Source organism: Schistocerca cancellata, chromosome 1 (assembly GCF_023864275.1).
Source record: "Schistocerca cancellata isolate TAMUIC-IGC-003103 chromosome 1, iqSchCanc2.1, whole genome shotgun sequence".
In the NCBI taxonomy this organism is placed as follows: Eukaryota; Metazoa; Arthropoda; class Insecta; order Orthoptera; family Acrididae; genus Schistocerca; species Schistocerca cancellata.
In genome coordinates, this window is record NC_064626.1 from 174,177,490 (window position 1) to 174,192,542 (window position 15,053).

Consider the following 15,053-nt stretch of genomic DNA (forward strand, 5'->3'; position numbering starts at 1 on the left):
AACTGTAATCCAAAATAAGAATTCTGGGTCATTGTGGTGAAAATATAATGACTTGTGAGTGAAGGCTGTGTTTACAGAAAGGAAGTAATAGATTGGTGAGTAGCGTAGGACTTTGAAGCCACTCAACAGTGCATGGCTAATGCTTGCTTATTAGAGGGTGTGCCCAGTGTACTTGTTGCTTGTGCTTTACATGGATGTGATCCGAAGCCGCTGACTTGGATACTGCGAAGTTCTCTGTCTCATAATTGATATATACATCATAGGATACTTAATCCTTCCCCTCTTTAATCAGCGTGTAGGGTCAAAAAGGGTGAGATTGATGGAGTGATGCTTATATTCTCACTCAATGTCTCCTACATGACAGTGTCAGAAGTTAGACCATGCAATGGGAGTGTAAGTGCACAGGACAGTCGTGGCCGCTCCTTTGGTTGTGAAATAGTGCTTGGCTCACATCTAGCAGAGTGTGTGCTGGGAGAGGCCAGGACAGTGGGGAGGATACGTCCTCTGTTGGCACCTGTATTCTCCGTGATTCCTTTTGTGAGCAACTGTGGGTCACTGAGTTTGCAGGTTGTGCCTCTGCTGTGTCAGTGGCATTGGGTGGGCCTCCACTTACCATCCGCACTGTGGGTACTTGTGGTGCCCTGTGTGTATGTGTTGCAGAGCAACTGAGACAGGGCACTGTCTGTAATTGAAGTCACTGCAACAGCTGCTTCCTATACAATGCCAACTGCTCCTGTATTGCTATGACATCAAAATGGTTGCATTCCCAGCAACTGGTCATGATGCCTTTAATATGCTCCAGGACTCAGCCAAAGGTGCAAACAGACTTTATTGCACAGGGCCCCAGATCTCTGGACTCACTATGTTGGGTACTTCCTTTGACAGGATTGGATCTGTAGGTGGCAATGAAGCTAGTGAGAGATTTAATGGACGTCATCGTTTTTCGTTATCTTCTACATTTGCCTCTTAAAAATGTGACCATGCTTTGCGGTTCAGAATTAGATGCTGGGTAAGTGAGGTGGTGGTTAGGTGTTATATGCCGCTGCACTGGCAGAGGTAAATGAATTCAGAGGCTAATAACTAGGGAATGTTATCAGACACAGTTGTGAGTGGCATGCCCCTGTTGCAAAACTTGATGCCAGCACCTGATTGCGTCTCTCACTGTGATGCAGGACATGTATGCTACGTATGGAAAGTTGGAGAACATGTGGATTATGAGAAACTACATTGCTCCTTGGAAGGCACCTCAAAAATCTACACAATTCTCTCCCATTGTTGCTTAGGCATAGGCCAGTCAGCGAAATGCTGCAGTTAGGCCAGCAGATTTTGGGCACAGTTGTGATAGAACAGGACAGCGCAGTCCACTGTTGTGTTGATTTAACTCCAGTACAAATACAAATGTGCAAGTATCTTCATTCTGGACACACACCCATGTGATATGTGAATCAACTGAAGGTTATGGGAGGAGAGTGTGTGTGGATTTATGGCTCAGCACACTTTTTTCTTCCTGTTGTCAGTAGTATGGCACCATCTCCTCTAATGTGGTAGTGGTGTAAATGGAAGAAGGTTCTTTACTATGGCTGGTATCTTTCTGTTGGTGCTGTGATCACGTCTGCCTTATCAAGGATATTACACCACAGAACAGTTAGGTCCTGCGTGATGGCTGTAGCAACCATATTTACTGTGAATGAGATTTCACCCACAGCCTAGCTCAAGTCACTGTAAGTGCAAAGTACAGTGACTCATGGATGGCAAATACTTTATCAAGGCCCATTGTTAGCTAGTATCAGGTGTCTGTGTTTACATGCTGTGTGGTAAAAGTAGGCTAAGCTATCAGACAGAGTCATTCCTCAGATACAGAAAAATGCGAGCGCACATTCGTACAGGCACAACTCACACTCAAAATGTCACTGTGTTTGCTGACACCACAATTATTATGAATCAGTAATCAGATATGCCTGTGTTTCGTAGGGAAGTTCTAGTAATATATTGTGTATGCTGAAGCTTTTTTCTTTCTAACAGTTCCATTCCCTTTACATTTATTTACTGGTAATAATCTTTTTATTCAGCAAACTAGAATTATTCATAGAAAGTCATTTTGATCAGTCACATAGCACAAAAAATAGCATGAAAGACAAACTGATAATTTAACCATTAGCATTACCATGAAAATATGACTGACTGTTTTCAGGGAAAATTGTAAACTTTAAAATACTGCTCCATCTCCATAGATTTCATTTTATGTAGGTGAATTATATTACTAATTTTTGACATATCTCCTGCACCCTAATTAAATGATTTACAGGTGTATATTATGACATGAACAAATCGTTTTTCATTATATCGTAATTGAGAATGGGTTACTCAGGTGCATACTTTGAGTAGATATTGAACCTTGGTCGTTTAAAGTGATTTGAGCTGTTTGTCAATTCTGCTAGTAAAACCATGTCAACTCCACTTGTAAAACCAGCATATCTAGTTATCCTATAGTTAGCAGTTGCCTTTTTAATCAAACTTTTAATATGTTTAGTTCACAAGTGGTTTAACTCAAATATGAGGCCTATGATTATTTTCAGTTGTTATCATTGTAAATAAAAATATTTTAGTGGGCAGAGTGGAGACTTTCAGGTATTTATTTTGTGACCAGTTTTCATTATCCAATATGGCAGGGCAGGTTGTTGTAACATGGACACACAACACAACCAAGAACATAGTACAACTTTATTAGACTTGTGGTATGTGTGCCACTTACCATAACATACACTGAACACAATAAGATATGGCAAATGCCTGCAAGCAGTGACAACATGATAAGTGAGTGCAAGTGTAGCATGGCAAGGTTAAAACAGGCACTCGTCCCTGGTGGGCTATATCAGAAGTTCACAGTATTCACACTCTTGTGGATGACAACAAGCTGCTAATGTGTGCAGCTTTCATGTGTGTGTGTGTGTGTGTGTGTGTGTGTGTGTGTGTGTGTGTGTGTGTGCATTACTTCATTCCTCTTCCATTGGGGAACAGCTCGGATTTGCGAGATGTACATGGCGTCTTCCTTCACGAGGCTCTGAATGAGATGATGTCCTGATACTGAGGCATATAGTCAGAAGTACTTGGAATGTCATCAGCTTCTCAGTCCACCTTCCTGCCTTCTCATGTCAACCCCTATGGTAGGATGAGTGATGTTGGTGTGAGCTCCATGTCCACATCAGGTCCAGGGCGTGGTGGTGGTGGTGATGCCTTCACAGTTGGCAGCTGAGGCAGAGGAGATGGTTCTGGTGTAGGTGGTGGCACATTATTACTGGTAGTAGTATTGAAGAAGCTGAGCCAGGTACATCCACCGATGACAGGGGACCCCTCATATATCATGGCAGTGGCCCACCTGCATCAGGTGATCTGTCAAGCTACACAGACTTGTCATGATGACTTTGGTGTCCCAGCCGGGGTTCTCTGGTCATCCAAGCACAGGCACAACTGGTTGTAATGACGTGCGCAGAGGCCCCCCTCTGTACAGACATTGCAGAGCCGGTGGCTGCGGCATCAGGAGATGACGGTGGGAATAAATTTTTGGCGATGACCGAACCCGCATGTCAATACAGCCACCTCAGGCCAGACACAGGATGATGGCTGCAGTGTTGATGTCCCGGCTGGGCTGCAGGAGATGCAGGAGCATCCAGGGTTGATGCCTGTGGAGCAGTTCAGCAGGGCTGTTGTTGCCAAATGATGTGAGCCGATAGGAAGACAGAAATTGATCCAAGGGAACATCGGACACGGATCTAGTCACTTACTTTTTCATTTGTGTTTTGAATGTTCTAACTAATCTTTTGGCCTCACCATTGGACTTAGGGTGGAAGGGTCGGGCAAAAAGGTGGCGAATTCCACAGGCAGAACGTGGCAAATTGCTGTGACACAAATTGAGGGCTGTTATCAGAGACCAATGTTGCCAGAAGTCCTTTGATGGAAAAAATTTTCTACAGGGCTGCCACGGTGGCAGAGGTTGAAGTTGACAGGCAACAAACAACATATGGAAATCAAGAGAATGTATCAGTTACTATTAGCCAGTATGCGTTAAGGAAAGGGATGGAGAAATCAATGTGGAGACAGTCACAGGCCTGACAAGGTTGTGGCCCTGGAGACAACATTGCCCGCGGGGCAGCTTGCTATGATGCACATTACAAACAAGCCGTAACCAAGCAGTTGATGCCACCATCCAGACCAGGCCAAAAAACATGATGGCAGGCTAACTCTTTGTATGTGATCACCCCTCTCCCCACCCTAGAGATTAGGGTGCAGCAGCTGCAGGATGTTCAAACGGACAGCCGAGGGAACTGCAATGTGAGGAGCTGAATAGTCCTATCAAGTAGTAGAAGACCATTGACAGAGACTCAATGCCAAAATACATAGTAATTAAGGAGAGCAGGTCAGATGCCTGTGATGGAGGCGCCTCAGGCCAGCCATGTTGTACACAACATATCACTTTCTGTAAAATCAGATCAGCAGCACTAGCCTGCGCAATTTGAGTACTAGTGATTTGAAAACCATTGACAGTTTGTTGAACACATTCGTCAATGTGGAAACAGGGTAACTCCTCCTGATCAAAAACTGGGTCCACATCAACCAGGAGACAGGAGAGTGTGTCGGCATTTACATTTGTAGCCGTGGGGTGTAAATGAATCTTGTAGTTGTACTGAGAGAGGAACAGCGCCAAATGTTGAAGGTGATGCGCTATTTCGTCTGGCAGTGACACTGAGGGGCTAAACAGCAAACTAACAGCTATTGATCCATGACAAGATGGAATTTTGCACCATACAGGAAACCATGAAACTTCTGTAAGCTATAAACCATGGCAAGGACTTTTATCTCTACTTGTGAATATCTAGTTCGAGCTGAATTAAGCATCTTTGCCCTTTATCCAATAGGCTGCTCAGAGCCATCAGGATATTTATGAGCTTACCCCACCCCCTCAGCCCATTCTGCGATGCTAACACTAAATGTTGACCTGGTTGCTAGATTACAAGGCAAGGTGCAGATTGTAACATAGACTCCAGTTTGGAAAATGCTGTTTCACACAGCTGCAACCAGGGGAAAGACATCTCCTTATGCATAAAAGCATGTAATGGTTGTGCCATTTACATCACCTGTGGCAAAAACTGATAGTAATAAGCACTCTCACCAAAGATAAACAATAGAAGGCTGAAAGAAGCGGTACTTTTCCAACTTTCATTTTAACCTGGTGGCCTGTAACACCAAAAAGAACATACGTAAGTTGTTGAGATGTTTAGCACTGGGGTAGCCAGAGACCACAGTATCATCAAGATAGTTGGCACAGACCTTCTGAGTTGTTGGAAAAATCGTTAAAAAATTACCGGTGCACTGGCCACGCCAAATGATAACTGCAGTATCAATACAAGCCAAAAGGTGTGTTAACTACAAAGGGCTGTTGAGAATCAGCATCAATGGGAAGCTGCAAATGTGCTCAGAGAGGTCAATCTCGGAGAAATGCTGATCGCCAGCAAGCTTTGTTAAAAGTTCGTCAGGATGTGGCAAAAGATACATGTCAGTGATAGACTGAGCATTGACAGAAACTTTGAAATTGCCGCAAAGGTGCAACCATCCCTGTGGCTTCTTGACAGTGACAAAGGGGGGTAGCCCTTTCAGTGGGTGTGATCGGTTGGATGACCCTGGATACGTGAGGTAGTTGAGCTCCACCTTGACTTAGTTATGGAGTGCCATTGACACCGGGCAAGCCCAAAAGAAAGCTGAAAGCAGAGCAGAAAATTCAGAGCACAAATAGTCAAGATTAACGTCTTCGGAAATAGCAAATCATAAAGGTTAAAGGCATCCAAACCAAACAAATTTTCAGTGCATGCATTGTTCACCACCAGAAAAGTCAGTGGACAAACTACAGATTTATATGTCACTGGGGCCAAGAAACTACCTAATATTGGAATGCTTTGTTTATTGTAGGTGACTAATGTACGTGACACTGTCACTAAAGGGGAATATCCCAAATCCATGTATATTTACAAGTTGAGTAATGATATGGCAGCACCAGTGTCAACTTGCATGAGAAAAGCCTTGTGATAAACCTTCACATCAATAAAAAGCTTATTGGACGCAACAGAGAGTGCCGATATACAATTAACAAACATATTAGTGTCTGCAATAGGCTGTTGGAATTCTGTGCTACAAACAGAAACAATGTGGCACATTTTGTTGCACTGGCGACAAATTTCCTGCCTCTCAGGACAGTCTGGCCTATCATGAGTGATGAAACATGACGGACAAGAGGGAAGCATGAAGCATTTGCATTGTTGTTAATCACTGGGCTTGCTGTGCTGCTGCAGTGGCCACGGCTGCCGCAGTGAGTTGAGCTGGCCGCCATGATGTTTTGCTCATGCGCGAACTGCTGGAACAGTCTGATTACGATGGGGGGAAGCAAATTGAATTTCTGCTACCTCACACCATGATTCAGTTTGAGTACAGACTATCGTTCAATTTGAGTACCTGCAGCCCTCGACACCTCAAGCTAGTGTGCAATAGTCAGAACGTCAGAGAGGGAGGGGTTTTCACATTGAAGGACCCACTCAGGAGGCTCATGACCAGGGGCCAACTGAATAATTGCATCACAAACCATTTGGTCGCCATTTGACTCCTTATTTACATCATGACAAACTTACGACGACAGCTCAAACTGTGAAGCTCAGCTGCCCAAGTCCTATAGGGATGTTCTGGTTTCTTGGGACACCGATAGAACTGAATTTGAACGGCAATCAATGTGCATCCTTTTACAGTAGTATTTCAAAATAAGGTTGCACATGTTATCAAAACAGAGTGAAGACAGATCCTGTAAGAGGGTCAGTTGTCAAAAAAGTTGATGCATACGAGGTGATAACCAAGACAAAAAGAAAGCACAGCATAAGGTAACATCAGTCAATCTGAATGCATGAAAATGCTGCCGCAACCATTTTCATTGGCTTTCCAATCTTCGACAGACTCATCGTAAGTCGGAAACAGCAGGGGATGAACAACTGGGGTAATGGCAGGCAAAACAGGAAGTGCAAGGGGCAACACAGCAGGCGACGTAGGTTGAGATGGACCCAAATTGGACAAAACAGAGGCAAGTATTTGCAATTCTTGGGCTATATGTATTGCGCTGTGGTGAATGCCTCCTGCTGTTGATTGGGATGCTGCAATGTAGCTGTAAGAACCCCTTGCTGATCAACCAACCAGCATAAAAACCCATCAGTAGCACAGTCAGACATCGTAGATGCAATGGAGGACTAGCCAGAGACTGAAAACCGTGCGGAGAACAATCCCATCCTCGTCATCACTTATGTTGTGACTTGGACACACAACACAAACAAGAATGTTAGTACAACATTATTAAACTGTGGCAAGTATGTCACTCAGCATAGTGTATACTGAATACAGTAAGCTAAGGCAAATGTGTGCAAGCAGTAATAACATGATAACTGAGTGCGACCATAGTGCAGCAGGATTTAAATAGGCCCGGCCTGTGGCAGGCTCTGTCAGAAACTCACAGTATTACTCTTTCGCATCGCGCTCTCACGGATGACAACTCACTGCTAATGTACATGCAGCTTTCAAGTGTGTGTGTGTGTGTGTGTGGGTGGGTGGTGTGTGTGTGTGTGTGTGTGTGTGTGTGTGTGTGTGTGTGTGTGTGCGCGCGCGCGTGCGCGCATGCGCGACAGAGGTCAAGGAAACAGAGAGCCAACATTTTGAGTTTAGTGTGCTGGAGCCTTTTCTGTAGGATCCATGTGCTGGGATGCAAGTGGAAAGGAAACTGCTGCATCACTTCTTTGTCATTTGTCAGGGCATCTTCTAGTAAGGGTAAGGCTACTGTGTGACTCAAAGTAGTGCCATATATTTCTCCTATTTATGGTGTGATCATCATGGGAAACAACATAGGCTGCTAAAGTTGCCCTTACTAGTAGTAGACTCCAGACAAAGCTGATTTTCTGTCTTGTGATGAATTTAACTGATCTTCTGCAAGTGCCTGGTAAATCTAGAAGAGTAAGCCGAGTGTAGATTGCCGGCCGGTGTGACCGTGCGGTTCTAGGCACTTCAGTTTGGAATCGCGTGACCGCTACGGTCGCAGGTTCGAATCCTGCCTCGGGTATGGATGTGTGTGATGTCCTTAGCCTAGTTAGGTTTAAGTAGTTGTAAGTTCTAGGGGACTGATGACCACAGATGTTAAGTCCCATAGTGCTCAGAGCCATTTGAACCATTTTTTTGTTAGTGTAGAGTCATAATTTTGCATTTTTCCAGCAGCTGACCCACACAGCATCAGTCGTACAGGTACACAAGACTTGTTGGAGTTAAATAATAAAGTGAATATGTCACACGCTGATACTAATATTTATATCAATCATTTTTGTACCAGTGACAGAATTCAACTGGGGCATATCCCTGGATCTTCCTATGTAAAGGAACATTTGAAAATGGAGTTCAGGATGTTTGCTTTTGCTTTGCTGTCTTCAGTTTTAGTTCCTTTGTTATAATGCGTGTCTGGGCACTGATGTGAGCACTATTAACATAGTTAGATGTGGCCATAATTTCTTTGGGTTTTGTGAGAATTCTGTCAATAATATTATGCTGTACTCATTACCCCTTTGACAGCCAAACATGTTTATTTTACCAATTCTGTATGTATAGTCCTGTGCTTTGTTTTATACCTATTGTGTAGCAGTCACAGTTTCTTTTAAGAAATGGTATACCATGGAGGTTCTCACCCATCTGTTCTACTAAATATATATTTTTCCACTGCTTTTCAACTTTTCTTCTAACAATGGCTTAGTTATATAATGGAATACAGTCGGAATATACAGTGATGGGTGATTGGTGGACTGATGACTAGAACATTTAGCTACTGTATCAAATCTAGTGTTTCATAAGGAGTACTGTCTGCTGCTGGATGTACCCCTGTAAATGAGACACATTGTACAAAATCTTATGTGATGGTTGTGATCTGTATATCAGTTCTCAGAAGTGCACTGAGATGTGTTTAACTGCAGCCTTCCATTGGAGATCTGTCTGTTCAACAAGACAGTGCTCCAAATTATTACTGTAGAAATATACAAGAGGTTCCCTGATCTTAACCCTACTGACCACATACTTAATATTCCTTGAGTATGAGACAGAAATAATTATAAATTCGACATAGCCATTGAGAGTATATTGATCAGAACAACTTTGCAATACTACCTAGATTCTTTGGAGTCCATAGCATGTTAATTGTGACTGAAAGGGTTGATCATAAGTCTGTCTGTGTATTTTAATATTCTGTCGGCAGTAATCTGATTGTGGCGAGTACTAAAGTTAACTTACTGATTTAGGGAAATGATATAGCTTGATGGTTGAATGAATAAATGTCACTCTAAAGCCCAAATACTAATAATTGAGTCATTGGATAAGCATGTCAGTTTTCAAGTCATATTTTGTTTCTTTCATTTCTTCCAATGCTTTGTGTGTGTGAAAAATACTAAGCTGTGCCGTAGTTTGAATGCCTGTTAAATTGTAGGTCTCTGTTAAGCAGAGTGGGAAGTCTGTTCACAGGTTGTAGGAATGCGAGGACTGCATGCCTAATAAAGTACTGTGTTGTTCACAAATGTCCTTCCTACTAACACCAACCTATGTGAACTCCGGAGATGCAACTCTGTATATGTGTGGATGGATGTGTGTGTGTGTGTGCGAGTGTATACCGTCCTTTTTTCCCCATAAGGTGAGTCTTTCCGCTCCCGGGACTGGAGTGGCTCCTTGCCCTCTCCCTTGGAGCCCGCATCCTTTCGTCTTTCCCTCTCCTTCCCTCTTTCCTGGTGAGGCGGCAGTTTGTTGCGAGGGCTTGAATTTTGTGTGTATGTTTGTGTTCGTTTGTGTGTCTGTCGACCTGCCAGCGCTTTCATTTGGTGGGTCACATCATCTTTGTTTTTGGGTATATTTTTCCTTCATGGATTGTTTCCTTCTATTATAACTATATATATATATATATATATATATATATATATATATATATATATATATATATATATACCTAAAAACAAAGATGATGTGACTTACCAAATGAAAGTGCTGGCAGGTCGACAGACACACAAACGAACACAAACATACACACAAAATTCAAGCTTTCGCAACAAACTGTTGACTCATCAGGAAAGAGGGAAGGAGTTGTCTGTATATGTGTGGATGAATATGTGTGTGTGTGCGAGTGTATACTCGTCCTTTTTTCCCCCTAAGGTAAGTCTTGCCGCTCCCGGGACTGGAATGACTCCTTACCCTCTCCCTTAAAACCCACATCCTTTCGTCTTTCCCTCTCCTTCCCTCTTTCCTGATGAGGCAACAGCTTGTTGCGAAAGCTTGAATTTTGTGTGTATGTTTGTGTTCGTTTGTGTGTCTGTCGACCTGCCAGCACTTTCATTTGGTAAGTCACATCATCTTTGTTTTTAGGTATATTTTTCCTTCGTGGAATGTTTCCTTCAATTAATAAAAACAAAGATGATGTGACTTACCAAACGAAAGTGCTGACATGTCGATAGACACACAAACACAAACACACAAACAAAATTCTAGCTTTCGCAACCAACTGTTGCCTCGTCAGGAAAGAGGGAAAGACAAAAGGATTTGGGTTTTAAGGGAGAGGGTAAGGAGTCATTCCAATCCCGGGAGTGGAAAGACTTACCTTAGGGGGAAAAAAGGACGGGTATACACTCGCACACACAGACATATCCATCCCCACATATACAGACACAAGCAGACGTATATATATATATGCGTCCAATAATTGTTTGCAGTGATGCAGGAAACGTTCATAAAAATGACTTTGATTAGTAAGAGATCTGACTGTGTGAAATTTAATCCAATAATTTGGAGGAATCAAAGTGAGGCAATATAGATCGAAACATGATGTTGAAGAGTCCTGCATGAAATACAAATGAAGAACTGAATCGATTCATGCAGTGGATGTCTTGAGTAGTATGTAGACATATAAACAAGAACTGCAGGTGGAAGCTCAACTTACAAACTTGAAAGTACCTCAGAATACTTGTTCAAGCTCAGTAATGTCGTTGTGCTTTTGTTGAAATGAATGAGATAAACAAGGAAGAGGCAGTAGGAAAGATGGGCTAGTGGTGGATGAGGGTAGCACAACAAGGTAATGGAACTGGTATGTGGCACCAGAGACAGCTTCATCTTATGCAAGATGGGGTAAAAACTTGTTGCTCATTGTAACTTAGTGAAGGTGAAGCACAATCAGAGGTGGTTGAAGCCCTAGCTTATCGCTGTACCGAAATACCCTCCTCCAAATTTCTTCAAATTCTCTAAGTGGATTCCATTTGACTTTGAATTGACTGAAGTACCGTCAGATTCCGCAATTTTGGTAGGTTAATCAATCGCCACTGCATAGTGCATTATAGGCTTGATGTTGTCCTTGGAAAGTAGGCGGCCCAAATATTTGATCTCAGTTTGAGAAAACTTCAGTTTCTGCAGAATGCATGGAAAGCATGCATCTTGCAATTTGGTGAACAGAATCTGAAGGTTAGTGAGATTACCCTGCCTTGTGTAACCCATGACAATAATGTCGAGGTAGTTTGCACATTATGGAACACTTTGCTTTCACTGGAAAATGGTAGGAGCATTCACAATGCTGTACAGCATGTGCGTATAATGGTACACAGGAATTGGCTTGTTGATGTAACCAAGCAAACAACAGTTGATACACAAAAGACAAGGGTGGTCCAAGCAATATGTTTCAAGGTTCATGAGAGACACAGAAGTTCTGGTATTGACCTGGAAAAGAAATGGCTGTAGCTGAATTTTCAGGGTAATATAAGTCTTATTGGGATTAAACAGCTCATGGTTGTGCACTAGCATGACACTAGGAAACCCAGAAATTCTACAATCCGCATCTGAGGCCTTGCCACACGGACAGCCATGACAGACAGCTGCCACAAGGTCATGTTTGCGGCAAGCCATACACTGTGCCTGGAAACAATCAGGACATGAGGGAAACCCATGTCAGGTAGAGTCATAGTCAGATTGCAAACAAGATGAAAATGACGAGGCTGTCAGTGAATGACACATATGCTGTAGAACTAAACTCATCACCGCTATGTCCATTATGACCTTAAACTATTCACTCACAGACTGTAACACTTTGAATGCCTGAGCAATAGCCAGGACATTGCCGGCTCTAGTACCTTTTAAATACAATGCCTCCCATCGCACTCCCTGTCCAGAGCAGAACAGACAAGAATTTCATGTATCAGGCCGTCAGCATAGGACTAATAACAACAAGCACAAATAAACCTCAGTTCCACTTTGAACATTGGAGGTGAGGAGATTGGTTATCCATTCTTTCTGGTGAAGTTCATATGGAAGCCACAACAAGGGTTTGCTTAAGACATTTAGACAGCTAATTGTTGGGTTAGATAAAAGTTAACCTATTGCTGTTTTTCAGCACAGCTGATGTGCTGCATCTGGCTTATTGAAGACAATTGTATAAGAATAGTGATCTCCTCTTTGAAAAATAAACAAGGATGCAAAGTTTAATGCCAGGCTGTACAAAAACTGTTGTAATTTAGGGGAAGATGGTAATATACGAGGTTTATGAGAAAAGTAATCAGACTGGTCTTTTATATACCAAAGTTTTTATTTTTTTTTTCAAACTACAGTGTTGTCCCTTTTAAAGTAGTTCCCTTCAGCAGTCCCATTGGAGTCATTATTTGCAGTCTTCGTAGCAGCACTGAAAGGCTTCTACTGGTAGGACCTTTAACATGCCAGTCACATTCTTTTGAGTGTTCTCCAGAAACCGTAAGTGATGTCCTTTTAAGATATTTTTCAATTTTGGGAAAAGGAAAAAATCACAAGGACTCAGATAGGTTGAATATGGGGGCTGTGGAACAACAGGAATGCCTTTTGAGGTCAAATTCCGTAATGGAATGTCAGTCTGATCTCACAAGAGCACACACACGTTTGACATTTTCATCAGTTTCTTAAGTTAAAGATCTCCCTGAGCAAGGTTCATATTCAACATGTCTTCGGCCTTCCAAAAATGATTTATATCAGAAAAAACTTGTACACTTGATAAGGAATGTGCCCCATAGGTCTGTTGCAATGTTTTGAAGGTCACATTTGTGGATTCCCCAAGATTTGTATTAAACTTGATTGCATAACATTGCTCTAAATTCTTGTGTACCATTATTGTAACACACAGCAAAAACCCAACTTCCCTGATGGTGCTCTCGAAAAGCTTGTGATGGCTTTACAGAGCTGAAACTTGGACTGACCATTTGGAAGGGATGAACACACCTGTTCTATACAAGTAAATAAAACACAGATTTGCCAGATCACTCCCAGTGTTGTTTGTCTTATTACTTTTCTCACACACTGCATAGTAATAAAATTTGTTTAGAAAGCATGATAAAAAGTATTTATTATGAACATTTACAAACAAGAGGGAAACAGTGATTCAGCAGAGATAGCTGCTATTGTGATAATGTTGTTTATGTAACATTTTGTCAGTTTTAGTTAAACCATGTTACATGTAGTAATAAAGAAAATAAGTAGTCTGGAGTGTTACTTAAATACAAAATAATGTCTAAAGTCCACTTGTTCTGATGTTGGATGTTATCAAAACATTCAGTTTTGTGGCTAAAATACAGAAAGAATCTTTAGTTTAGCATTGTTATCTTAAAGCAGTGAAAAGAAAGAGAGGAAGAATCTGTTAAAATTTCGGAGAAGCTTTGTTACATTGTGTTATGTCCATTATCCATCACCGTTTATGCTAACACTAAAATTTAGAATGTCATGCAGTGCTGTTTCTATTCTTGAAGCCATGTTTTGATGCTGTTTTTGTCTTACTCTATCTTTTTTTTCTAATTTCAGAGATGCCATTCAAAAAGTACAAATATATTGTGCAAGTGGTTATTTGTGAGCAGCATGGAGCTGGTGTGAAAATTGGTGCAAGATGTTTATGGGATGCAGATGCAGACAACTATGCTTGTGATACATTTATTAATGTAAGTTTTGAGCTGTTGAATACATTGCTTGTCTTTCTCTCAGTATGCCAGTTTGAACTCTGATAACTAAATATCATGCAAGATCCACACTTGATGAGCTTTCCTCATGGTGGGTTTGGCACTTGTTTCTGTGACTGGATGGTCTTTTGATGCACAATGCACTTTAAACTAATGGAAGAATTTTAGTTTAGTTATTTGCATGTTCTGTTGATCACATTTGTGATGTTTCATTATGACATGGAACAAGCCAGTTGGTTATAAAGTTAATATATTTGTATCAGTGAAAATGTGTTACATACTGACCATATACACAATTTGATTTTACATTAATCTTATCTACATTTGGATTTAGGAACTGGGTTCAGTTATAAATTCACCAAAAAAGAAGAAAGAATAATAATTTCAATTTGTTTTGAAAACTATATCATTGTCTAACACTACCATTTCGATTTATTAACTGGATCTACTTGTAAATTTGCCTAGAGAGTAGAAGTAAAAATGATTTCATTGTCTAGCACTACCTTTCATTCACTAGAGTGGTAATCATATACTTTCGCAGCTGCATACTCTGCTTCATTCAGTACAAAATAAAAGTTTGTGAATACTGGAGACAGTTTTCCCGTGTTATATCTGTGAATACTATTATTATTTCTGTTACTTTCAAATTCTGAACAGTTCTTAAGAACAAATTGTATACGAGTGTGGTCGAAAAGTAACGGAAATTTTTTAATTTTGTTGGCTTTCCACATAAGATCTACAAAAAAATTTGCTTAATCTTGTTGGTATACATGTTCCTTCCTGATGTATGTCTGCATTTTCAGCTGTTTTGAATGTTTAGTATTTTGTTGACAGTTGATAAGGTTATATATGTCTTCGAGTGCTCAACAAATTTTTGCTTACAAAAAAGATGGATCAAAGAATTTGCATTAAATTTTGGTTGAAAAATGGAATAAAGTGGAGCGCTACATCAAAATATTGACTGTGGCTTTTGATGAACCTACTGTGAGTAAGACAGGAGTTTGT

General features: G+C 41.3%; 1 protein-coding gene across 1 annotated transcript in view; it reads left to right on the plus strand.

The window, feature by feature from the left end:
- LOC126168203 (dynein light chain Tctex-type protein 2B-like) overlaps positions 1–15,053 on the plus strand; it is a 65,869-nt gene that overhangs the window by 35,721 nt on the left and 15,095 nt on the right. The window contains exon 3 of the mRNA XM_049920538.1: positions 13,897–14,030. Coding sequence (XP_049776495.1) covers positions 13,897–14,030 — 134 coding nt within the window. The remainder of the gene's footprint in view (positions 1–13,896; positions 14,031–15,053) is intronic.